Source organism: Pseudophryne corroboree, chromosome 6 (genome assembly GCF_028390025.1).
Source record: "Pseudophryne corroboree isolate aPseCor3 chromosome 6, aPseCor3.hap2, whole genome shotgun sequence".
In the NCBI taxonomy this organism is placed as follows: Eukaryota; Metazoa; Chordata; class Amphibia; order Anura; family Myobatrachidae; genus Pseudophryne; species Pseudophryne corroboree.
In genome coordinates this window covers 727,677,485-727,704,606 of record NC_086449.1, presented here as the reverse complement: position 1 = coordinate 727,704,606, position 27,122 = coordinate 727,677,485, and the positions used below count along the sequence as shown (strand labels likewise).

The following is a 27,122-nucleotide window of genomic DNA, read 5'->3' as shown; positions in this document are numbered from 1 at the left end:
AGGTGGAAACAAAATGCCCTGAAGGGGCATGGAAAAACACAAGTTCCTTGTCTCAGATGCCATTAAACTCACAATCCATTTTTAAGCTTTCTTTTATTTTTTTTTAATTTTCCCTGCAGCATCCAAGCTATTGCAGAACTACAAGGGTTGCAAGCATTGTGGAACTTGTAGTTCTACCACAGCTATGTTTGTAGGTTGTCCAGCTTTAAGGCAGAATACAGCACATACATTGTTTACATTTCCCTTCGGAATGTGAGTTATGTTATTATATTAGTATTATTTTAATAAATCTATTTATACATGGGTCATATAACTATATTTTATACTGACTTACAAGGAATAGACTAGAGTTAAAACACAGCCCTACACCAAATATTAGCTTTAAGCAAGTGGGACTTACAAGAAATCCATTATTACAAGGAGGAAGAAGGGGGAGGCTGGATTTAAAATCAACACCACCATGGCTAGTAAGCTTTGTAAAAAGATCTACACAGCTTTTTGAATGCCTGATGAGGAATCTGTTTCCTAAACACCGAGATTTCTAGTCTCAATATTTCCTCTAAGTTGTAGAACTAGAAGGAAAATAGAAAAAGGGCTGTTTCTTTGATGTAAAGAAATCAATATAGGACTGGTCTTTAAGCGCATGTCTCATTCTGTCATGTGAAAAAGGATTAGCACCTCCAACAAAGATTCTGCAGATCAGAGGACTGAGCAGCAATGCCAAACGGTATTAGACGGGTGGAGAGTGCTAGGTGTGGGCACATGAAGGCTGAAAGGGGCACAAAGTTTTCAAAAAAGTGATTGATTCCTACAATTTTGTTAATTATCTATATATTGTTTATATGGATGTGCTAAACTTGTGTCATATATAATACACATAATTGTACCCTTTATTTGAATTTACACATTTTTCATGGTATTTCAGTAGACCCATTCCCCTATTACTACACCACATCTGACAGTAGTACATATTTTTATTTAAATATTCTGTACTGTAATAGCGCTGAACGGCAGTTGATTATTTGACTGTAATATTTTACTTTCAGTGCAGAGCAGTAATTCATGTTATATAAATGCAAACATTACAAGATACTATACGTACAGTATATGACTGGACACTATTGCTCAGAAAAGGAGAAGATTGTTTATTTTTGTTTCTCCTGATAACTTTTTATATTACTTTGCAGATTAAGGACTTAATTCAGAGTTGATCGCAGCAGCAAATTTGTTAGCAGTTGGGCAAAACCGTGGGGGTCATTCCGAGTTGTTCGCTCGTTGCCGATTTTCGCAACGGAGCGATTAAGGCAAAAATGCGCATGCGCATGGTACGCAGTGCGCATGCACTAAGTATTTTAGCACAAAACTTAGTAGATTTACCCACGTCCGAACGAGGAATTTTCATCGTTGAAGTGATCGGAGTGTGACTGACAGGAAGTGGGTATTTCTGGGCGGAAACTGGCCGTTTTCAGGGAGTGTGCGGAAAAACGCAGGCGTGTCAGGGAAAAACGCGGGAGTGGCTGGAGAAACGGGGGAGTGGCTGGCCGAACGCAGGGCGTGTGTGTGACGTCAAACCAGGAACTAAACGGATTGAGCTGATCGCAATCTGTGAGTTGATCTGGAGCTACTCAGAAACTGCTAAGAATTTTCTATTCGCAATTCTGCTAATCTTTCGTTCGCTATTCTACTAAGTTAAGATACACTCCCAGAGGGCGGTGGCCTAGCGTGTGCAATGCTGCTAAAATCTGCTAGCGAGCGAACAACTTGGAATCACCCCCCAGGTGCACTGCAGGGGGGGGCAAATATAACATGTGCAGAGAGAGTTAGATTTGGGTGGGTTATATTGTTTCTGTGCAGGGTAAATACAGTCTGCTTTATTTTTACACTGCAATTTAGATTTCAGTTTGAACACACCCCACCCAAATCTAACTCTCTCTGCACATGTTCTATCTGCCCCCCCTGCAGTGCCCATGGTTTTGCCCAACTGCTAGCAAATTTGCTGCTGCGATCAACTCTGAATTAGGTACCAAGTTCCGGTGTCACTGGGAATTGTTGATCCTGTAGTACTGTAGCATATGTAGGTCCCTGTCCCTGGAACAGTACTTCTGAGCCTTGTGGTCCTGCTGTGATGCCATCATGTCAACAGTTAATAGACCCCCACCTGTCCATTAGAAGAATGGCAGCAATGGCTGGGATTTGTCGCTCTGCCCATCTAATTATCTGGCTGGTCTCCCACATGGTCTGGTGATTCAGATAAGCCACAGCTGTGGCATTCTGAAGAGAAATATTCACTGGCTTACCTTGAAGGAAAGTTAGATCACTGGTCAGGTATTGGTGAAATTTCCCGGTGTATGAAGACATTTGTAAGAAGGGCCAGTTCAATGTCCCTTGAAAGTGGATTGTTGTATGACTGCCCTTCTACCCTCTGAAAGTAGACATGGTAATACACTGGGACAGCTGCAGGTGAGAAATGTTCCATTTCCTGAGTATTTCAATCTGAATCACCCTTGAATTAAACTGGTGGAAACTGGACTGCCTCAAAGGTGGAGACAATCTTAAGGTGGGTACATACTAGCCGATTCTGGAATGCCAGCGATGGACAACTATATCGTTGAACGATATAGCGTTCGACGATATAGTGCATATGCACTGAACGTTATCGTTCAACGATAATGTTCAGTGACGTCACGGATGGTATTCCCGAACATGCAGCTCAGCCCGACAATGACGGGTTGAGCTGCATGTCAGCTCAACATTGGTGAACGTTGAACGACGTGCAGGAGCGCGCATCGTTCATCAGTCATCAATATCACCCCCATACACATTGGACGATATAAGCCTAAAAATAAACGATAATAACATTTATGTCAATATCGTTTGGGTTTTTTGGCTGAAATCGCCTAGTGTGTACCCCCCTATACCCAAGCGTCAATCGAAGGTATGTATGATACTTGTATTTGCTTCCGCACTAAGTGAACCATGGCCTGAAGTGACTAGATCTGGTGAAGAAACATCCAGTGATGGAGGGTGATGAATGTCATACCCAAGAACACCATCTCAGATGGAACAAAGTTTGATTTTCAGAAATTGATAATCCAGCCAAGAACACCTTCCTCAAATGGAACAAAGTTGGAATTCAGAAATTGATAACCAACACTTGTTACGTCATCTGTAGTTTAGGCAGGAGAACTTCTGAAGAAGGGAGCCTTTTCAAGAGATTTCCTAAATATGAGACAACTGTCACATCTATGGTCTTTAAGTTAGTGGTCATTAACGCGATGATTATGGTAAAACCTGAGATTAGTGAAGGTTCCAATCCGCAAACTGAAGACAACACCGAGGATCATTCCAGATGAGAATATGCAGGTAGGTATCCCTGTAGTCAATCGATACCAGTAACACATACTGCCCCATGCTTTAGACCCCTGACCTAAGCAACTCCATCTTGACAATCTCCAACCTCAAGTGTACATTAAGGAGTTTAAGTTAAGAAAGGGTCTGGAGGGCCAATCTGACTTCTGAATCAGAAAAAGGTTTGAACAAAAAAATATTTTTGATATTTGGTTTAGCAGAGGATAGCAGGGCCTGGTCCACTATCCTCAAGGCAAGATGCTTGATAAGATCTATTCAGTATGTAGACTCGTGGTGAAGAATCTTCAAAAAAGAAGTCACAAAAGGTCAATTTTGTAACCTGTACAAATAAGATCACTCATTCTAGTGTAGGAAGTAGTCTTGAACCAAGTTCTGAAAGAGAAACATATGAGCTTGCATGCAAAATCTCCAAACGGGGAAAGCTGCCAGTCTGGAGCCTCCATCCCGATTGGCTAATGAGCACTCTTTTGCTTTAGGACTAAATCCTTGGCTCTCCATTGAGGCCAAATTAGCAAAAGGAAGGTACCTGAGCTCAGAAGAGGGAAGAAAGTTACTCTTACCTCCTATGTTTTATCCAGGCCAAGACCAATAAAAGAGCATCGCCCCCCGAACCCCCCCCCCCCCCCCAATAGGCAGAACCTCCAGGGCTTGCTTAGACTCAGTCTACTTTCCAGGACCGCAGTCAGAGGGCTTGTCTGGCTTTAATAGTGGAAGCCGAGACACTAGTAGTAACAAGGCCCGCATCTATGGCCGCCACTCCTAGATAGTTTGCAGATTACTTTATGTGTATTTATGTGTGGGAGGGCATAGGAACCAGCTGGGTATGTTGTGGATAATCAGAAATCGCACTTGTTAGAAGGTACTGCTGCTTATCGGTTTATATGGTTTTGGTCATTCCCTTTGGGGCTCAGAATAGATAAAAACTGCTAATATACAACACAGGATAAATAAATATCAGTACATTGTGAGGAAGATTCTTACCTTTTTGTCCATGCCGACTGCTGAATTTGTCACCAATTTCTGGCCGTCTTGTTTGTCTCAGCAGGATTTTAATCAAAAATGCTTCTTCTGCATTTGATGAAATCATTACTTTCTCAATGTAGGACTCAGTAGACCCTTTATAACTATAAAAAAACAATTGTTAAATAATCTTGAGTAAATTACATTTATTTGCTTTATAACTCTTGCAATAACTTTATATCAACATATTTTCTCAATAATTCTGGTTTAGGAGTTATGTGAATATCTAGGATAGCAGGCAGGCCATTGCAGTGAAACAAATCATTATACAAGCATTAAAATGTGGTATTGGGTGGAGCTCAGTAATTTATGACAAAACACAAAGAGATAGTCTATGGGGGTGCATTTGTCTTCCAATCCGGATACTCCCTCTGAAGACTCCAATATTCAAGGTTCTTCTGCCTGTTAACTAAAGTGGGCTGGTTTCACACACAGTAAGGCCCTACCTCTATTGCGCATGACACCATTTGGAAGGCATTGGCATATCCACCTGTTCAATTCTGCTATCTGTTATTGTTTAATATACAAGCAGTGACCACTTTTTTTAGTACCGGTTAGGATCCAATTTTGCCCTGAAACTAGTGGCAGATCCAGTGAGGGGCGATAGGGGCAACCCCCCCGTACAAACAGCCAAAAGCCCCGCCGACATACTGTTCCTGTCCCAGGACCCGGGACTTGCTAACAAATGTAAATGACACAGTACAACTGCGGCTATGACTCGCTCATCGCTGACGCTGGGCTGAGTAGTGTCTTCCGTGGGCCATGTCCTCTCCTTTATGCGCATGCACAATGTCAGATTTTGGACATGCGCAGTAGGACGTAGAAGGGTAAATCTAAGCGCCATGTTCCAGCAGCAGAGCAACGCCGCTGCACTGTGTGAGGTGGATGGTATTGTATTTTGGAAAGCCACAGGCCTCTCTCCTGCATCAGGCTGCCTGAGTGTCCACTCCCTTTTGCACTAGTAGCCTAGTAGGTACGTTATTTGTTTTTTATACTATACAATATTTTTTACTTATAGTATCACTCTTCCTGGCCAGCCAGCAGCGTTGAGGGTCTCTTACTCTTAGTGGGTGCGTGACTGAGTCAGTGAAGCATATTATTATGGTGGGGAATGGGTGGGGGAGCTGTCTATGGGGGAATCGCTGGTCTCTGTAGTGCTATTTGAAGATCCCAGGGGTATCTTCAGGTAAGGTAGCGCTCAATTCGGATACATTTGCTCAAATGCCATTATCATGTGTCATTATGTTGTATTACCCGGAAGGGTTGTCATTATTATTAGTACTTGGGGCGAGTCTGGGGTGCGGTTCCCCCTGGATTGGTTGGGCTGGGCTGCATTGGGATAGCACACTGCGAGATCTTATTTACCACCCCTTTAACAAATTTATTAATCCTTCTGGTATTTTAATTACACCTTTACTATTATATTAATCTTCGTATATAGATTTTGTTTGCTTATTATTAACACGTACTAACACTTTACCTTCTCGCATTGTGCTGCCTTGGGGTAGCTGGCCTTTGCTGGTGTATGGAGTTCTGCACTCCAGGCCCAAACCTAGAGTTAGGGACCACCAGATCAGAGGAGCAGTGTCAGGGCCTGGCAGCATATGATATAATTGCAAACGTATGTAACTAGGACCACTGGATTTCTATTATATATAAAGTCTTTCAATTCTTGGTACAGGTACAGCTTGGTGTGCTGTGGAACAGCCTAGACTGCCCCCTCCTAGGCTAGACTGCCCCCTCTAGCCTAGACTGCCCCCTCCTTTCTAGGTATTTCTAGCCTAGACTGCCCCCTCCTTTTCACGCACCTGAATTGTATTGCCTAATTGATATCAACAACTTACAGTTTGTTATGTTTGTAGAACAACCAGCATGAGGTGACATGCTTTGCAGCATAGCGTGTTATTATGCTGGTAATAGCCATTACAAGATGGAAGACTGTGGCTATAATCGGAAGCACTCAGGGCCTGATTTATGTCTGTAAGTAAAGCAAAAAAGAAAGCAACTGGAAAAAACCATGTTGCACTGCGGGTGGGACAGATATAACATGTGCAGAGAGTTAGATTTGGGTGGGTTGTGTTCAAACTGAAATCTAAATTGCAGTGTAAAAATAAAGCTTTGCAACATCTGTGGGCTTCATGCAAAAGCAGCAATTATGTACCCTGCACATAAAAAATATAAATGTATTTGCTTCCCTTGCATGGCATGTTCCAGAAACACAGGCTCATGGTCAGCAACAATACTCAGATAGGTTGTGGAATATAAAATATGCTCAACTGATATTAAGGAGCCTAATGTGCGCCAATAAAACATTCCTTACACCATGTGTCCCATTGACACAAGCAGGGGCGGTTCTAGACCTTGTGGCACCCAGGGCAAAAGTTTCCTGTGGCGCCCCCCTCCCCCATGGTAAAATAGAGTTGGGGTGCGCCTTCAAAAATAGGGGCGTGGCTTCTTCATAGGGAAGGAACATGGCCACAGTTATCCCCCTGTACTTGTGCTACCCTGTAGTTGTGCCCCCACGTAGATGTGCCCCCAAGTAGCTGTACCCCCAGCAGCTGTGCACCCTGTAGTTGTGCCCCCAGTAGTAGTGCCCCCAGAAGCTGTTCCCCCTGTAGTAGTGTCCCCAGTATGTGCACCCTGTAGTTGTGCCCCCAGTAACTGTGCCCCCTGTAGTAGTGCCCCCAGTAGCGATGCCCCCAGTTGATTTGCCCCCAGTAGCTGTTCCCCTTGTAGCAGTGCCTCCAGTATGTGCCTCCTGTAGTTGTGCCCCTAGTAGTCGTGCCCCCTGTAGATTTGCCCCCAGTAGCTGTTCCCCCATAGCAGTGTCCTCTGTAGTAGTGCCCCCAGTTGATTTGCCCCCTGTAGTAGTGCCCCCTGTAGTAGCGCCGCTTGCAAACAACAAAAACAAACAAAAAAACAATACTTACCAGCCCCGCTCCTGCTTCCGGACAGCTGCCGCTGCTGCCTCTGGCCGCTGCCGACTCCTCTCTATGAGAGAGTCGACATGACGTCTCTCCCATAGCAGCGCCGCACTGACACTAGGGGTCAATTATGACCTCTAGCGTCAGTCAGCGACGCCGGCTGCAGCGGGCGCCCACACAGCCTGCTGCAGCCGTGGAGAGGGGGTCAGGAGTAGCGGCTCTAGCCACGGCGGTGGCAGCACCCTCGGGGTAGCGGCACCCCGGGTAAAAAGCCTGCTTGCCCGTGGCAAGAGACGCTACTGGACACAAGGCATAATGGACCAATGAATTCATGGTGTTTGCGCCAAATTCTGACCCCACTGTGTGCATGTTGCGGCAGAAATCACAATGCCAGACCAGGCAATGTTTTTCCACTCCCCACCTGTCCAGTTTTGATGACCATGCGCCCCCCGGTTTACCCTCAGTTTCCTGTTCTTAGATAATAATGATTTCAAACTAATTCTCCTTTAATCAGGGTACATTAAATAGAATTTTATGTAATTTTTTATTAACATTCCAAACAAATCTGAAGGGGTTTATTTCAACGAAGTACACTTTTATAGGCTGCATGTGTAACTAAAACTATGGTTAGTTAAAAGAATAAAATGACTACTGGTAAATGACAGTGCAGGTAAAATACTTGAAAATACAAAATTAATGAATTAGCCACACTTTCAAGATAATATAACATATTATATCATGTTACATATTACATCAAAAGCGAAGCGCCTTAAAATATTATAATAAAGATAATTCAAGTTTAATTATATTAACATGATCACAACAAAGACAATGGTTGTAGAGAAGCGTAAAATGAACTTACGTTACTGGTACATCTTTGAACTGTGGTTGCTGTGGCACACTACTGCCCTCTAGGGAGGTCTGGGTGACGGTCGGCATTGACTTGTTTACAAGCACTTGTTTGTTTTCCACTTTTTCCCCTAATGAAAGAAGGATGAATGTGCAACATTGCAAAATACAGGGAGCTTAATATAAACATCATAGGGATCAGATCAGTGTAAATGCAAAAGTCTATGCCGGAGGATAAAATATCATTTGCAAAATACATTTTTAACATCTTTATCGCTTAATACTTTGTACAAGTTATTATTAATGCTTGGAAATGTGCAGCATACAACTCATCAGATATTAAACTTAACGCTCTGATTGATATTCAGGGGGGGCAAACCTATAACTAAATGTCCTTTACTGTATAGAATACAGTGAAATTGTTAATGTGGAAAATAATAGGATTTTAATACCTACCGGTAAATCCTTTTCTCTTAGTCCGTAGAGGATGCTGGGGTCATCATAAAACTATGGGGTATAGACGGGATCCGCAGGAGACATGGGCACTTTAAGACTTTGAAAGGGTGTGAACTGGCTCCTCCCTCTATGCCCCTCCTCCAGACTCCAGTTATAGGAACTGTGCCCAGGGAGACGGACATTTCGAGGAAAGGATTTATTGTTAAACTAAGGTGAGATTCATACCAGCTCACACCTCAAGCATGCCGCACAACGTGGCATTCAACAGAACACAAGCCAACGGCATGAACACTTGCAGCAACATGCTGACAATAACGTAACACAACATGTGTGTAACCACAACTAATAACTGCAGATACAGTACGCACTGGGACAGGCGCCCAGCATCCTCTACGGACTAAGAGAAAAGGATTTACCGGTAGGTATTAAAATCCTATTTTCTCATACGTCCTAGAGGATGTTGGGGACTCCAAAAGGACCATGGGGTTATACCAAAGCTCTAGAACGGGCGGGAGAGTGCGGATGACTCTGCAGCACCGATTGACCAAACTTAAGGTCTTCATCGGCCAAGGTGTCAAACTTGTAGAACTTTGCAAATGTGTTTGACCCCGACCAAGTAGCTGCTCGGCAAAGTTGCAATGCCGAGACGCCCTGGGCAGCCGCCCAGGATAAGCCCACCTTTCTAGTAGAATGGGCTCTCACCGATTCCGGTAACGGCAATCCAGCCGTGGAATGAGCGTGCTGAATCGAGTTACAAATTCAGCGTGTAATGGTCTGCTTGGAAGCAGGACACCCAACCTTGTTGGGAGCATACAGGACAAACAGAGCCTTTGTTTTCCTAATCTGAGCCGTTCTGGCGACATAAATCTTAAAAGCTCTGACCACATCCAGAGATTTTGACTCAGCGAAGGCGTCAGTAGCCACAGGCACCACAATAGGTTGGTTCATGTGGAAAGAGGAAACCACCTTCGGTAGAAATTGTTGACGTGTCCTCAATTCAGCTCTATCTTCATGGAAGATCAAATAAGGGCTCTTGTGAGACAAGGCCGCTAATTTAGACACCCGCCTTGCAGATGCCAAGGCCAACAGGATGACCACTTTCCAAGTGAGGAATTTCAACTCCACCGTCCGTAACGGTTCAAACCAATGTGATTGAAGGAACTGCAACACCCCATTAAGATCCCACGATGCCACTGGAGGCACAAACGGAGGTTGGATGTGCAACACGCCTTTCACGAAAGTCTGAACTTCTGCAAGGGAGGACAATTGTTTCTGAAAAAAAACCGATAAGGACGAAATCTGTACCTTAATTGAGCCCAATTTTAGGCCCGCATCCACACCTGCTTGTAGAAAATGGAGAAAACGTCCTAGCCGAAACTCTTCCGTAGGAGCCCCCTTGGATTCACACCAAGAAACATATTTTCTCCAAATACGGTGGTAATGTTTAGACGTTACTCCTTTCCTGGCCTGAATAAGTGTGGGAATGACTTCACTGGGAATACCCTTACAGGCTAGGATTTTGTGCTCAACCGCCATGCCGTCAAACGTAGCCGCGGTATGTCCTGATACACGCATGGTCCCTGTTGTAACAGGTCGTCGCGCAGATGAAGAGGCCAGGGATTTCTATGAGTAATTCCTGAAGATCTGGATACCAAGCCCTCCTTGGCCAGTCTGGGACAATGAGGATCGCCCGGATCTTTGTTCTTCTTATGATCTTTAGAACCTTTGGAATGAGAGGAAGTGGAGGGAATACATACACCGACTGAAACACCCACGGTGTCACCAGTGCATCCACTGCGATTGCTTGAGGGTCCCTTGACCGGGAAAAATATCTCTGAAGCTTCTTGTTGAGACGATATGCCATCATGTCTACTTGAGGAACTCCCCAACGACTTGTCACCTCTGCGAAGACTTCTTGGTGGAGGCCCCACTTTTCTGGATGGAGATCGTGTCTGCTGAGGAAGTCTGCTTCCCAGTTGTCCACTCCTGGAATGAAGATCGCTGACAGAGAGCTTGTATGCTTTTCCGCCCAGCGGAAAATCCTTGTGGCTTCTGCCATTGCCACTCTGCTTTTCGTTCCGCCCTGACGGTTTATGTACGCTACTGCTGTTACATTGTCCGACTGGATCAGCACAGGCAGATCTCGAAGAAGATGTTCCGCATGCAGAAGGCCATTGTAAATGGCCCTTAACTCCAGAACATTTATGTGGAGACAAGTTTCCTGACTTGACCATCTTCCTTGGAAGTTTTCTCCCATTGTGACTGCCCCCCAGCCTCGGAGGCTTGCATCCGTGGTCAGCAGGATCCAGTCCTGTATCCCGAACCTGCGCCCCTCTAGGAGGTGAGAGCTGTGCAGCCACCACAGGAGTGATACCCTGGTCTTGGAAGACAGGATTATCCTCCGGTGCATGTGTAGGTGGAACCCGGACCACTTGTCCAACAGGTCCCACTGGAACACGCTGGCATGGAACCTGCCAAACTGAATGGCCTTGTAGGCCGCAACCATCTTCCCCAGCAACCGAATGCATTGATGGATTGACACTCTTGCTGGTTTCAGAATTTGTTTGACCAGACTCTGAAGTTACAGAGCCTTTTCCACTGGAAGAAAGACTCTCTGTAGTTCTGTGTCCAATATCATTCCCAAAAACGACAACCGCGTCGTCGGAATCACCTGAGATTTTGGCAAGTTTAGGAGCCAACCATGTTGCTGAAGAACCGTCAGGGAGAGTGCAACGTTTTGCACCAACTGGTCCCTGGACCTCGCCTTTATCAGGAGATCGTCCAAGTACGGGATAATCGTGACTCCTTGCTTGCAAAGGAGAACCATCATCTCCGCCATCACTTTGGTGAAAATCCTCGGAGCCGTGGACAGACCAAACGTCAACGTTTGAAATTGGTAATGACAATCCTAAATTGCAAACCTCAGGTAAGCCTGATGCGGAGGATAAATGGGAACATGTAAGTAGGCATCCTTTATGTCCACTGACACCATAAAATCCCCTTCCTCCAGACTGGAGATCACTGCTCGGAGAGACTCCATCTTGAATTTGAATTTCTTTAGGTAGAAATTTAGGGATTTCAGGTTTAGGATTGGTCTGACCGAGCCATCTGGCTTCGGGACCACAAACAGGCTGACGATAACTTGATTTTGACACAACTTTTATATTGCGTCGCAAACTACTTCCCTGTCCGAGAGAGAAGCTGGTAAGGCAGATTTGAAGAAACGGCGAGGGGGAACGTCTTGAAACTCCAGCTTGTCCCCTTGGGATACTATTTGTAAAACCCATGGGTCTAGGTCCGAACGAACCCAAAACTGACTGAAGAGTTTGAGACGTGCCCCCACCGGTGCGGACTCCCGCATAGGAGCCCCAACGTCATGCGGTGGAATTGGCAGAGGCCTGGGAGGACTTCTGCTCCTGGGAGCCTGACAAGGCTGGTGATCGTTTACCTCTTCCCCTTCCTCTAGTAGCAAGGAAGGAAGAACTTCGGCCCTTTCTGTATTTATTGGGCCGAAAGGACTGCACCCAATAGTGATGCGTTTTCTTTTGTTGTGGAGGAACATAAGGCAAAAAGGATGACTTACCCGCGGTAGCTGTAGATACCAAATCATCAAGGCTGTCACCAAATAAGGCCTTACGTTTATATGGGAGAGACTCCATACTTTTCTTGGAATCATCATCAGCATTCCATTGGTGAATCCACAACGCTCGTCTAACTGTGCCTGCCATGGCATTGGCCTTTGATCCCAAAAGACCAATATCTCTCGCAGCTTCCTTAAGGTATGCTGCAGCGTCCTTGATATAACCCAGCGTAAAGAGGATGCTATCCCTATCTAGAGTATCTATTTCAGAAGACAAGTTGTCTGCCCACTTTTCGATAGCACTACTTACCCACGCAGACGCAATGACAGGTCTGAGTAGTGTACCTGTGGTCGCATAAATGGACTTTAACGTAGTTTCTTGTTTACGATCCACAGGATCCTTAAGGGCCGCCGTGTCAGGTGATGGGAGAGCCACCTTTTTAGACAAACGTGACAGGGCCCTGTCCTCGGGAGGGGGGGGTGACTCCCACTTTTCCCTATCCGCCGAGGGAAATGGATAAGCTACCGTAATTCTTTTGGGGATCTGAAACTTTTTGTCAGGACCATCCCAGACTTTTTCAAATAGCGTGTTCAGTTCATGAGAGGGAGGAAACGTCACCTCAGGTTTCCTTTCCTTATACATACAGACCCTTTTATCAGGGACAGCCGGGTCCTCAGTGATATGTAGTACCTCTAACTGCCACAATCATGTACTGAATGCTCTTTGCCAACTTTGGATCTAATCTGGAATCGCTATAGTCGACACTGGAATCAGAGTCTGTGTCGGCATCCGCGTCTACCAACTGGGCCAGCGTACGTTTCTGCGACCCTGAGGGGACCTGACTTTGCAATAACATATCTTCTACAGATTTCTTCCATGCCCGGATCTGAGACTCAGACTTATCTAGCCTCTTACTAATAAGAGCCACATTAGCATTCAAGGCGTTGAACACATTTACCCAATCCGGCGTCGGCGGTGCCGACAGGGTCACCCCCGCAGTCGTTTGTGTCCCTAATACAGCCTCCTCCTGGGAAGAGCCTTCAGCCTCAGACATGTCGACGCACGTGCACCAAACACCCACAGACACACCGGGCATATAGGGGACAGACAGACAGTAAAGTCTGTCAGAGAGACACAGAGGGGATTTGCCAGCTCACAACCCAGCGCTAAATCAATGGGTCTGAAATCACCAAGAATTTGCCTCAGACCTAAAGCGCTTCTACAATCACATATATATTGCACCAATTGACCTGCCTCCCCCCCCCCGTTTTGTACCCCTGGTACTTGTCAGTGTGAGGAGGACCAGCATCTCTGCAGCCTGCGGAGAGGAAATGGCGCCGTGAGGAAGAAGCTCCGCCCCCTTTATGGTTGCGCTTCTGTCCCGCTTTTTCTGATATTTATACTGGCGGGGGTTAGGACAGTGCCGTGGCACTAATGTCCCCTCTTGCCAGTGGAATAATGAGGATGATTTTAGCTGCCCAGGGCACCCCACCCTTCCCTGCGCCCTGTATGTGCTGTGTATGGGAGCTTGTCGCGCAGCGTCTGCCCGCTGCGCGGTACCTCAGAAAATGCCGTCAGTGAAGCTGAAGTCTTCTTTTCTTCGGTTACTCACCTGTCTTCTGACTTCTGGCTCTGAAAGGGGGTGACGGCCGGCTGCAGGTGTGAGCATCTAGGCGTACCCAGCGATCAGCACCCTCAGGAGCTAATGGTGTCCTGTAGCCAGAAGCAGAGCCCTTGAACTCACTGGAAGTGGGTCATACGTCTCTCCCCTAAGTCCCACGAAGCAGGGAGACTGTTGCCAGCAGCCCTCCTGAACATAAAAAACCTAACAAAAAAGTATTTTTCAGAGAAACTCAGTAGAGCTCCCTGTAGTGCGTCCAGTCTCACTGGGCACAATTCTAAAACTGGAGTCTGGAGGAGGGGCATAGGGGGAGGAGCCAGTTCACACGCTTTCAAAGTCTTATAGTGCCCATGTCTTCTCCTGCGGATCCCGTCTATACCCCATGGTTCTATGATGACCCCAGCATCCTCTAGGACTTATGAGAAAAAGAGATGTACATTTCACAGGAAGCTAAAACTCCAGTGGTCAACCACACAAAACAAACCCTACAAAAATGACCAACATGTAAGAACTGGGGGAGAAATAGCACATGACCAAGGGCCTAATTCAGATCTGATCGCAGCAGCAAATTTGTTAGCAAATGGGAAAAACTATGGGGGTAATTCGGAGTTGATCGCAACAACAAATTTGTTAGCAGTTGGGCAAAACCATGTGCACTGCAGGTGTGGCAGATATAACCTTTGCAGAGAGAGTTAGATTTGGGTGGGTTATTTTGTTTCTGTGCAGAGTAAATACTGGATGCTTTATTTTTACTCTGCAATTTAGATTTCAGTTTGAACACACTCCACCCAAATCTAACTCTCTCTGCACATGTTGTATATGCCCCCCCCTCTCTCTCCTCTGTAGTGCACATGGTTTTGCCCAACTGCTAACAAATTTCCTGCTGCGATCAACTCTGAATTAGGCCCTATGTGCACTGCAGGGGGACAGATATAACATGTGAGTGTTAGATTTGGGTGGGGTGTGTTCAAACTACAGTGTAAAAATAAAGCAGCCAGTATTTACCCTGCACAGAAACAATATAACCCACCCAAATCTAACGGTCTCTGCGCATGTTACATCTGCCCCCCCTGCTGTGCACATGGTTTTGCCCATTTCCTAACAAGTTTGCTGCTGTGATCAGATCTGAATTAGGCCCCATGTCCTGTGTTGTAGCACTGTACTAGATTTACCAACAGCAGTCCAAATCTATCAGAGGTGACCAGCATATGGATCCGAACAGTAAAGTAAAGACAGTAGGGATGCTGTGTGCAATGCAACAAATAGGTCTGACTTACATGGTTTGAGTCATCCAAAAAGTCTGCCAATTATACCAAAACTACGCCCAGCCACCACAGACCAGGACTGGGCAACCGGTGGTTCTAAAGGTGTTGTAAGACTAAAAGCCCCAGCTTGCCCTGCCAGCTATTAGCAGGAAGAACATGTTGGAGTTTGTAGTCTCCCATCGCCTGAAGAGCCACAGGTTATCCGAGCCTGCTACAATACCATGACCACATACCAGAATTTTTGAAAGACTGGGTTGTATGGCATAAAAGGGGAGGGTATAATTTTCATTCTTGAATTCATACCAGAGGTAAATCTTGCTGGTTCTAGACTGCACATCCTCCTTTCTGCTTATTGCTGGGAGAAATTCTGCTTTACCCGAGATTATGTATAATTTAGTGTTGTCAGGGATGATACTGGGAAACTCGCTAGATAGAACCACTGATTTGCATACTCCCACCCCTATTTGTTAGTAGAATGGAATTATCTTACATATATCTCTTGTGTATGGGAACAGTGTTTTTTTGTTAGGTTTGCTGGAAAATTTGTGAACGTCTTTTAACAAGAGTTCAAAAATCCACCAAATTTTACACTGGTCACAGAAGCCTGCTTTCTGCATAATTTAACCCACAAGAAATACAGTAAGTGCATATACAGGATATTACCTGGCGAACAGATGCCGTCTGCGTCTAAGATCTCATGTCTCCAAATGGGCTTGCGTGTGTTGGCATCCAACATAGGACCCATGACTTTATCAAAGGTCTGATTGCTGTAGCGTTTCAGTGTGCACTTGGCATTCTTGTACACAAGGCAGCGTCCAAAGCCTAGAAAAGAGCAATAGGTAACATTGTGAATTGCTAAAAAAGTACACAGAAGAAAAAACTAATCATAAAGCAAAACAAAATTTACATAAGTGGAGATCTTTTCCAGCATGTACATATCCTGGAACCTTTTCAACATAGGAGATCTCCAAATTACCTAAATGTTGTCTTGTGTAGGTGACCTCAGTGTCCTCATTAGATTAAGGAATAGCAGAGCTCCCTCTTCTGTATTTCACGGAGTAAAAATTATACGGAAAATAGAACAACAACTGCTAAATCTGCCAGCTCAGGACATTCATTAAGCTTAGACCAGAGGTTCTCAAACGTGGTCCTCAAGGCACCCCAATAGTCCAGGTTTTAAGTTTATCCATGCTTGGCCACAGGTGACTTAGTCAATTTGATTTAACCATCTGTGCTGAGCCATGGATATACCTGCATACACTGCACAATAGTGTAGCTGACTGGAACAGGAGAGATCAGACTGCCCTATATATATCTATATATATCCCCTCCAACAGATGCAGACACTCAGAGACTTAGCAAATGCTCAAATATTATTTGAGCATGTACTAAGTCTCTGAATGCCTGCATCTGTTGGAGGGGATATCCATATTACTTGGTGGAGCACCTGAGCGGCTGGAGTGGTCTACATGAGTGCCGGCAGACTGTCAATAAATAAATAAATAAATATATATATATATTTATATATATATAGCCAAAAGCTAGGACAATATTAAACTGCATCCCCAAACAGAAGATCAAACATGCATAAGTGTCAATCTCCAAGCGGTCAGAGGTACTGATCGAGAGTGGAAACATACACAAAGGCAATGCAGCAGTGTTAGAATATTGAGGATTTTATAAAACAGCGTACATGGGATATATACACTAAAACAATGGTATCCGGTCTCTAGGTCGACAGTCATTAGGTCGACCACTATTGGTCGACATGCATTAGGTCGACATGATTTCTAGGTCGACATGAGTTGGTTTTTTTAAACTTTTTCATACTTTACGATCCACGTGTACTACGATTGGGAACGGTAACCTGTGCCGAGCGCAGTGGTAGTGGAGCGAGGCACTTTGCCCGAAGCATGGCGAGCGAAGCGAGCCATGCGAGGGGATACGGTGCATTAGCTGTGGTTCCCAATCACTCTACGTAGAAAATGACATCATTAAAAAAACAACAACAACGTGTGTCGACCTTTTGTCATGTCAACCATGCTCATGTCAAACTAATGCTTGTGTCAATCTATTCTGGGTGTCGACATAGTCACTGTCGACCAATAGTGGTCGACCTTGACACTGTCGACCTAAGTGTGATTGACCCTATGATCCACACCCAAAACAATGCTTCATTCCTCCTGAAAAGTGATAAAATAAAAGCTATTATTTCATGTATACATGAATGCCTATGTCATAGAATAAAAGAAATAAACGGTGAAGAGTGATAAATTATTGCTTATTTTCCAAAGATATTCTATAATCTGTCTTGGATTGATTAGCTGGCGCTCCTTAGAAAAGATAAATAAATTGTTTATAGTGATATTTCAAACAAACTGCTTTCTTGAATTAGCATGACACGTCTGCATTCTTCTAAACAGTCATTCAGCCTATTTAAAAGGAGAAAAGTAGCCACTCTGTTGTTTGGTATCTTCGTGTGCACCACACTGAACACGGACAATAGAAAGCAAAGGAGAGAACTGTCTGAGGAGATTATAAATAAAATTACAGACAAGCGGGATAAAGCAAATATTCCTATGACTACAGTTGCAAATGCTATTAACCACTTAACTGACAATTTATTTCGCCGAAAACCGCTCCGAAATTGTCGGGGTTTTTTTATGAGTGAATTAAGTGAAGAACATGACTTTAACCCTATCCCAAATGATTTTAGTAAAAAAAAATGAAAAAAAAATATTTTTTAAATTTATTTTAAAAAATATTATTTTCCCCCAAACATCGAAACATCGATAGGGAACATTGCGACCATCGGAACATCGGGAACATTGCGGCTTTCAATTTGAAAGCCGGGACAGCCTACATGTACGCAGGGGGGGTCAGGGGGTGGCTTGGGAGGGTTAATTTACTCTCCCCAGCAGCTGCCATTGTCTGCAGCCGCTGGAGGGGGGGGATCCTGCCGTGCTGACCGATCAGCAGCACGGTAGACACAGGGGGAGAGTGCAGGGAGGCAGAGGGACCTTCCAGTTCCTCTGACAGCAGCAGCGGAGGGAAGTTTATCTTTCCTGCCGCTGCTAACACGCTCTATCTAACTGGTCGCATCCTGTGCGACCAGGTCAGATAGAGCACTTGCAGGTAGGGTCGCATCTGATGCGCCCATGCCAGGCAAGTGGTTAAGAAGTTTTTTCTATTAAGAAAAAACTAAGGCACTATAGCCAAGCTCACTAGATATAGCAGCAAGAGGAAAATCGACCCCAGATTAAACAGAAGTATTGTAGAAAAAAAGCCAAGGGAAACTTCCAAAAATATACATGCTGATCTCCAAGGTCACAGTATTTTATGAGCGACACTGGGATCCATAGAAGAAAACCCCGGAGTACTCCACTTCTGACAATACAAAAAAACAGACATGCATTTGCTAAAATGCATACTGATACAATGCTTCTGGAAGAATGTCCTTTGGACAGATCAGTCAACACTGGAGCCTTTTAGAAAGTCACATCAACTCTATGGGGTATATGCAATTGCGGTCGAATTCCCGAAATTGTCGAAAAACTGGACTTTTTCGCCCAAAAAAAAAAAAACGACAATGCAATACAGTACTTTCCCTCAAAAAAACGGACTTTCCAAATTCGACTTTTTGAAATTCGACTTTTGTCAAATTCGACTTTTCTGCAATGGTACAAATGCGGCAATTCGACAAAAGTATATTCAATTGAAGTTTGGAAATTCGACAACAGTGCTTTTAGACAGTAAATTCGTCATTTTCAATCCGCCACACTTTGGTTGGTGAAACTAATAAAAAAAAATGTAAAACATGTTTTTTTTGGTGTTTTTTTTATTGGTAATAGCATATCTATTTATATTAGAAGGGATTAGGTACTTGGTTTGTCTTTTTGGGAGGCACAAGTATTATTTATATATTTTTTTAAATATATTTTTTTCTCCGATGGAATGGAAAAATCCCGAAAAAAAATGGCGTGGGGTCCCCCCTCCAAAGCATAACCAGCCTCGGGCTCTTCGAGCCGGTCCTGGTTCTAAAAATCCGGGGGGAAAATGGACAGGGGATCCCCCGTATTTTTAAAACCAGCACCGGGCTCTGTGCCTGGTGCAAAAAATACGGGGGACAAAAAGCGTAGGGGTCCCCCGTATTTTTTACACCAGCATCGGGCTCCACTAGCTGGACAGATAATGCCACAGCCGGGGGTCACTTTTATACAGTGATCTGCGGCCTTGGCATTAAATATCCAACTAGTCACCCCTGGCCGGGGTACCCTGGGGGAGTGGGGACCCCTTCAATCAAGGGGTCCCCCCCCCAGCCACCCTAGGGCCAGGGGTGAAGCCCGAGGCTGTCCCCCCCCATCCAAGGGCTGCGGATGGGAGGCTGATAGCCTTGAGAAAATGTCAAGAATATTGTTTTTCCAGTAGTACTACAAGTCCCAGCAAGCCTCCCCCGCAAGCTGGCACTTGGAGAACCACAAGTACCAGCATGCGGGTGAAAAACGGGCCCGCTGGTACCTGTAGTACTACTGGGGAAAAATACCCAAATAAAAACAAGAGACACACACCTTGAGAGTAAAACTTTATTACACACCTGCCGACACACACATACTTACCTATGTTGACCCGCCGACTGCCACGTCTCCTGATCCGACGATCCGGGGTACCTGTGAATCAAATTATACTCACCTCAATCCAGTGTCCAGATATAAATCCACGTACTTGGCAAAAAAACAAACCGCATTTACCCGGACCACGCACTGAAAGGGGTCCCATGTTTTCACATGGGACCCCTTTCCCCGAATGCCGGGACACCACGTGACTGCTGTCACCGAGGTCCCTTCAGCCAATCAGCGAGCGCAACGTCCTGGCACTCTGCTGATTGGCTGGACGTCTGAGCTGTCAGACAGCGCCTCGCAAAGCCTCTCCATTATACGCAATGGCGGGAACTTTGCGTCAGCGGTGAGGTCACCCGCGGTGGTAACCCCACCGCTACCCGCAAAGTTCCCACCATTGAAAGTAATGGAGAGGCTTTGCGATGCGCTGTCTGAGGTCACACGCGCATACAGCCAATCAGGTGAGTGCAACGAAGTAGCGCTTCCTGATTGGCTGAAGGGACCTCGGTGACAGCAGTCACGTGGGGTCCCGGCATTCGGGGAAAGGGGTCCCATGTGTAAACATGGGACCCCTTTCAGTGCGTGGTCCGGGTAAATGCGGTTTGTTTTTTTGCCAAGTACGTGGATTTATATCTGGACACTGGATTGAGGGGAGTATAATTTGATTCACAGGTACCCCGGATCGTCGGATCAGGAGACGTAGCAGTCGGCGGGTCAACATAGGTAAGTGTGTGTCGGCATGTATGAAATAACGTTTTACTTTCAAGGTGTGCGTCTCCTGTTTTTATTTGGGTATTTTTTTTCCAGTAGTACTACAGGTACCAGCGGGCCCGTTTTTCACCCGCATGCTGGTACTTGTGGTTCTCCAAGTGCCAGCTTGCGGGGGAGGCTTGCTGGGACTTGTAGTACTACAGGAAAAAACAATATTCTTGACATTTCTCAAGGCTATCAGCCTCCCATCCGCAGCCCTTGGATGGGGGGGGACAGCCTCGGGCTTCACCCCTGGCCCTTGGGTGGCTGGGGGGGGACCCCTTGATTGAAGGGGTCCCCACTTCCCCAGGGTACCCCGGCCAGGGGTGACTAGTTGGATATTTAATGCCACGGCCGCATGGCGTTGTATAAAAGTGACCCCCGGCTGTGGCATTATCTGTCCAGCTAGTGGAGCCCGATGCTGGTGTAAAAAATACGGGGGACCTCTACTCTTTTTGTCCCCCGTATTTTTTGCACCAGCACCAGGCGCAGAGCCCGGTGCTGGTTTTAAAAATACGGGGGATCCCCTGTCCGTTTTTCCCCCGGATTTTTAGAACCAGGACCAGCTCGAAGAGCCCGAGGCTGGTTATGCTTTGGAGGGGGGACCCCACGCCATTTTTTTCCGAGTTTTTTCCCATTTTTAAAAAAACTGAACAAATCCGTCAAATCGGCCGTTTTTCGGCAGCGGGACTGTCGAATCCGTTTTTTATTGCATATGGTCAATTTCGACACCCACTTGCCGAAATTAGACTGTCGAATTGTGTCGAATTGAAAAACGGACGATAATTTGCCGCGATTCGCCGCTAATTGCATATACCCCTATGTAACAAAAATGAAGCTCTCAGAAAAAATAATCCTAGACCTACCGTGAAACATAGAGGCCCAGTTATGTTTTGGGGATGCTTTGCTGTGTCTGGCACGGGGTGCCTTCAGTCTGTGCAGAGCACAATCAAAGACTACAGTGTCAAGGCATTTTGGAGCAAAACTTACTGCCCAGTGTCAGAAAGAACTGTCTCAGTCACAGGATAATGACCCAAAACACACAGCTACCAGCACCCAAGAATGGATAAGAACAAAACATTGGACTGTTCTGAAGAGGCTTCTATGAGCCCAGATCTGAATCCTATTAAATATCTATGGAAAGAGCTGAAACATGCAGTCTGGAGAAGGCACCCATCACCCTGAGACTGATGGAGCTGCTTGCTCAGGAAGAAAATGACTGTACCTGCTGACCGCTACAGAAATCTCATGATTGCAGTCATGGCCTCTAAAGGTTGAGCAACAAAATATTAAGACTCCCATAATTTTTCCCCCCAAGCCATTGTCATTTGTTTTTTTTTTAGTTAAGTAGTTTTAATTGAGTTATGCAAAACAAAATATACAAAAAGAAATCAAAGAGCAGAACATGAACATAACAAAAGTGCATAGTGACACTTGCAAACGGGACAGACTGTTAAATATGAAAATAAGACTCATATTATTCAACAACAAAAAAATTGCACAGCAAATAGTAGTTTGTAAAAACATAGAAATATATTAAAAAAATGAAGAATTGTGGGTAGCTCATTTTCATTTGTTTAATCATCTAAAATATTCTGTTGAATAAAAAATCTAATGTAAAGTCTGTGGAAAATATGGAACAAACAATGCTGTAAACCAATTCCTTTTGTCATTTTCAAGTTATTTTTGAGAAAAATATGGGTTCTTCTTTTTTCGCTGAAGGCTTCATGTCTATTCTTTTTGTTAACAAAAAAAGTCAAACAAACAGCTTGTGCAACCATCTTTAGCCCCCCCCCCCCCCCCCCCCCCTTGGATTTGGGTTCTGCTGCTTACCTTTAGAATATCTTGGGAACTTGGACACTCACATAACCGGACTGTTTTTTTTTTTTTTAAATGAAGAATTGTCTTGTTCATGTACAACAGTTTTGTGTATATCTATTTGATAATTGAGGGTCGTCTGTTCCTTCTCCATCATGACCAAGGAGAGTGGGCCATGCGCTGCCTCCCTAACAATGGAGTGGAACAGATCCCCAGGAGAGGACAGGTAAGTATAGCGGAGAGACACAGGACGGGAGAGTGAAGAGCAGTACCTGATTCTCACTGGCCAATAAGCTAGTTTGATACTAAAGGCGGGTACACACAAGCGATTTTTACTTAATTTCTAAGCAATCTGACTAGATTGCTTAGAAACTAAGCACACATCGCTCCGTGTGTAGGGGTGCCAGTGACAGTGTTACGTGGCCCCGCGCATCGCTATCGCTGGCTTTAGATTTGGCAACATGCATGCCAGAGCTAGTCAGATCGCTCACTTCCCCGCTGGGTGAAGAGAGCGTTCCCCCCCCCCTCACCCTCCTCGCTCAGCACACATCGCGCTGTGTGCGGAGCATCCAGAGATGTGTGCTGAGTGATCTGTGCTAGATCACGCAACACACATCTCTAAGAGAAATCTCTACATGTGTACCCCCCTTAACTCCACAAGTACCCTACGTATTTTTAGACCTTCCAACATGCCCCCTTCATACCCAGTACCTGAACTTCCCATTTACTACTATAGATACCCGTGTTAATTTAGAGAAAAAAACAAAAACGAAAATCTGCACAGGTAACTGCAGCAGCACCTAGAAAGCATATGTACTAGGCCGCAGGAGCCATGTTAGAGCAATGATGGGCAACCAGACACACTTCAAGGCACTTTAATATTGAGAGGCGGCGCACATTACTGTTATTAAGAGTGATGGGTTAAAACAATACATTCAACTATAGAGGGAGACACTGAAGTGTAATAATCTATCAGCAGGCATTTATAAGGTAAGGATTTTCCAACAGCTCCACCAGTCAGGTAAATAACTGGAACATGTGAGCTGTCCATGCAAAAACTGATTGCATTTGTTGTACACGCAGAAAATCTCTACACCTGTGTAAAAGGAACAAAATAGGATTTTAATTACTTACAAGTAAATCCTTTTCTCGTAGTCCATAAGGGATATTGGGGAAATTTAGGTGGTCATTCCGAGTTGATCGCTAGCTGCCGTTGTTCGCAGCACAGCGATCAGGCTGGAAATAGGCACTTCTGCGCATGCGTATGGTGCGCACTGCGCACGCACTTTCACAAACGTCGATGCAGTTTTACACGAGGTCTAGCGACGCTTTTAAGTCGCAGTGCTGATCGTTGTGTGATTGACAGGAAGTGGCTGGCAGAACGCAGGGCGTGTTTGTGACCTCAAAACAGGAACTAAATAGTCTGAAGTGATTGCAAGGTGGGAGTAGGTCTGCAGCTACTCTGAAACTGCACAATTTTTTTTGTAGCAGCGCTGCGATCCTTTTGTTCGCACTTCTGCTAACCTAAGATACACTCCCAGAGGGTGGCGGCTTAGCGTTTGCACTGCTGCTAAAAGCAGCTAGCGAGTGCACAACTCGGAATGAGGGCCTTAGTACGATGGGGTACAAACGGGGTCCAAAGGATCCGGTGCACTTTAAATTTCTTCAACTGGGTGTGCTGGCTCCTCCCCTCTATGCCCCGTCCCACCGGCAGTTAAAGGTAAAACAGTGCTCGAAAGAGAGAGGACATACTTGAGAGAAGGAACATAACAATGAGTGGTGAGATTTACACACCAGCACACCACTAACATACAACAACCAGCAACAGCTGAACAGGTAACCATATAAAGAGAACCTGCAGAAAAGTCAACGCACTGAGGCGGGCACCCAATATCCCTTATGGCAGGCATTCCCAACCACGGTCCTCAAGGCACACCAACAGTGCAGGTTTTAGTGATATCCAGGCTGCAGCACAGATGGTTAAATCAAAATAACTGAGCTACTAATTAAGTCACCTCTGCTGAAGCCTAGATATCACTAAAACATGCACTGTTAGTGTGCCTTGAGGACCATGGTTGGGAATGCCTGCCTTATGGACTACGAGAAAAGGATTTACCTGTAGGTAATTAAAATCCTATTTTCTCTAGCATCCATAAGGGATATTGGGGAGACTTAGCACGATGGGGATGTCCCAAAGCTTCCAGAACGGGCGGGAATGTGCAGAAACTTTTGCAGCACTGCCTGCCCAAACTGAGTATCTTCTTTGACCAGGGTATGAAACTTGTAGAACTTTACAAAAGTGTTCTTCCCCGACCAGGTAGCAGCTCGGCATAGTTGCAAGGCCGAGACTCTATGGGCAGCCGCCCAGGAAGAGCCCACTAATCTTGTAGAGTGGGCCTTCGGAGACTTAGGAACAGGTAAGGCTGCCGACACATAGGCCTGTTGGATAGTAAGTCTAAACCAACGAGCAATAGACTGCTTTGAAGCAGGGCAACCCTTTTTCTGCGCATCATAGAGCACAAACAAGGAATCCATCATTCTGATCCAAGTCGTTCGCTTGACATAGATCTTCAGGGCTCGCACAGCATCCAATGCCTCCAGAGGAGCAGAAGTGTCAGAACTTGGCCGAACCACAATAAGTTGATTCTCATAAAAGACCAAGTTAGGGCTTTTACATGATAAGGCCCCTAATTCTGAGACAGGCCTAGCAGAAGGGCCAATAACATCACGGTCTTCCACGTGAGGTACTTGTCTTCTACAGTCATCACAGGTTCAAACCAGGAGGACTGTAGGAATTCTAACACAATATTCAAATCCCAGGGTAACGGGGGCGGCACAAAAGGAGGTTGAATGTGAAGCACCCCCCTTGCAAGAAGGTCTGAACTTCTGGCAAGACTGCAAATTTCTTCTGGAAGAAAATTGAGAGGGCAGAAATCTGGACCTTAACGGAACCCAGACGTAAGCCCTTATCCACACCAGCCTGCAGAATATGGAGGAAACGTCCCAAGTGGAACTCCGCAGGCGGATACGTGCGTTCCTCGCACCAAGAGACATATCTCCTCCAGATATGATAGTGTTTTGACATCACAGGTTTCCTGGCCCGAACCATGGTAGCAATAACCATTTTGGAAAGGCCCTTGTGAGCTAGGACGTTCCGCTCAACTTCCATGAGGTCAAACGAAGCCACCATAAATCCGGGTAGACGGACGGTCCTTGTTGAAGAAAATCTCTTCTCAATGGTAGAAGCCAAGGGTCTTCGACGGACATGCCCAAAAGATCTGCGTACCAAGTCCTGCAAGGCCAATCCGGGGCAATCAGAATTGCCTGGACTCTGATTCCTGATTAGCTTGAGCACCCTTGGGAGCAATGGGATCGGAGAAAATAGGTATCCCAGCTGGTAAGGCCACGGCGATGTCAGAGCATCTACTACCCTCGCCTAAGGATCCCTGGTTCGTGAGCAGTACCAACGAAGTTTCTTGTTGAGGCGAGAAGCCATCATGTCTATCTGTGGGCAGACCCACCGGTCGATGATCTGCTAAAACACCTGGTGGTGAAGCCCCCACTCTCCCGGGTGGAGATTGTGACGACTCAGGAAGTCCGCTTCCCAGTTGTCCACTCCCGGAATGAAGATTGCAGACATTGCTCTTGCATGTCTTTCCGTCCAGAGGAGTATTTTTAACACCTCTCGCATGCAGGCCCTGCTTTTTGTCCCTCCTTGTCGATTAATGTACGCCACTGCAGTGGTGTTGTCCGACTGTACCTGGATCACTTGATCACTGCGCAGAGGAGAGGCCTGAAGCAGGGCATTGTAGATTGCCCGAAGTTCCAGAATGTTGATTGGAAGGAGGGCTTCGTGGGCTGACAACCTACCCTGGAACTGAGCCCCCTGGGTGACAGCTCCCCATCCTCGCAGACCCGCATCCGTTGTGAGGAGGATCCAATCCTGAATCCCAAAAATGTGGCCTTCCAGTAGGTTGGAAGACTGCAGCCACCACAGGAGAGAAATTCTGGTCTGAGGTGACAGTCGAATTATCCGGTGCATCTGAATATGTGATCCGGACCACTTGCTCAGGAGATCCAACTGGAAAGTCCTGGCATGGAACCTTCCATACTGGATCGCCTCGTATGAGGCAACCATTTTCCCCAACAACCATATACACAGATGGATGGATACCTGAGTAGGCCGGAGAACCATGCGGACCATCTTCTGAAGTGTTCTCGCCTTGTCCTCTGGGAGAAATACTTTTTGGGCCACAGTATCCAGTAACATTCCCAGGAACATGAGACTCTGAGTCGGTTCCAGGTGAGTCTTCTGTAAATTGAGGATCCACCCATGGTGTGACAGAAGCTGGATAGTGCGGTCTATATGGAGCAATAAAAGCTCCCTGGATCTTGCTTTTATCAAAAGGTCATCCATCCAGGTAGGGGACATCATTGACCCCCTGGATCCAGAGTTGGATCATCATTTCAGCCATCACCTTCGTGAACACTCTTGGAGCCGTGGACAGGCCAAAGGGTAGTGCCTGGAACTGGTAGTGATCATTCAGCAGGGCAAACCTCAGGTAGGCCTGAAGAGGTGGCCAAATCGGGATATGGAGGTAGGCGTCTTTTATATCCAGAGAGACCATGAACTCCTTTTCTTCCAAGCCCGCAATCACTGCTCGCAAGGATTCCATCTTGAACTTGAAAACCTTTAGGTAAGGGTAAAATGATTTTAGATTTAAAATGGGCCTTACCGAACCGTCCGGTTTCGGAACCACGAACAGGTTGGAGTAGTAACCCTTTCCCTGTTGTTGCAGCGGCACTGGAACAATGACTTGGTATTGGACCAATTTTAGGATGGCCTGTTGCAG

At 45.7% G+C, this 27,122-nt stretch overlaps 1 protein-coding gene across 1 annotated transcript in view; it reads right to left on the bottom strand.

Moving 5' to 3' along the window:
• Window positions 1–27,122, bottom strand: part of POLR3B (RNA polymerase III subunit B) — a 345,554-nt gene that overhangs the window by 39,437 nt on the left and 278,995 nt on the right. Inside the window, exons 21-23 of the mRNA XM_063928431.1 lie at window positions 15,749–15,907; window positions 8,176–8,293; window positions 4,351–4,493 (exon numbers count right to left, since the gene is read on the bottom strand). Coding sequence (XP_063784501.1) covers window positions 4,351–4,493; window positions 8,176–8,293; window positions 15,749–15,907 — 420 coding nt within the window. The remainder of the gene's footprint in view (window positions 1–4,350; window positions 4,494–8,175; window positions 8,294–15,748; window positions 15,908–27,122) is intronic.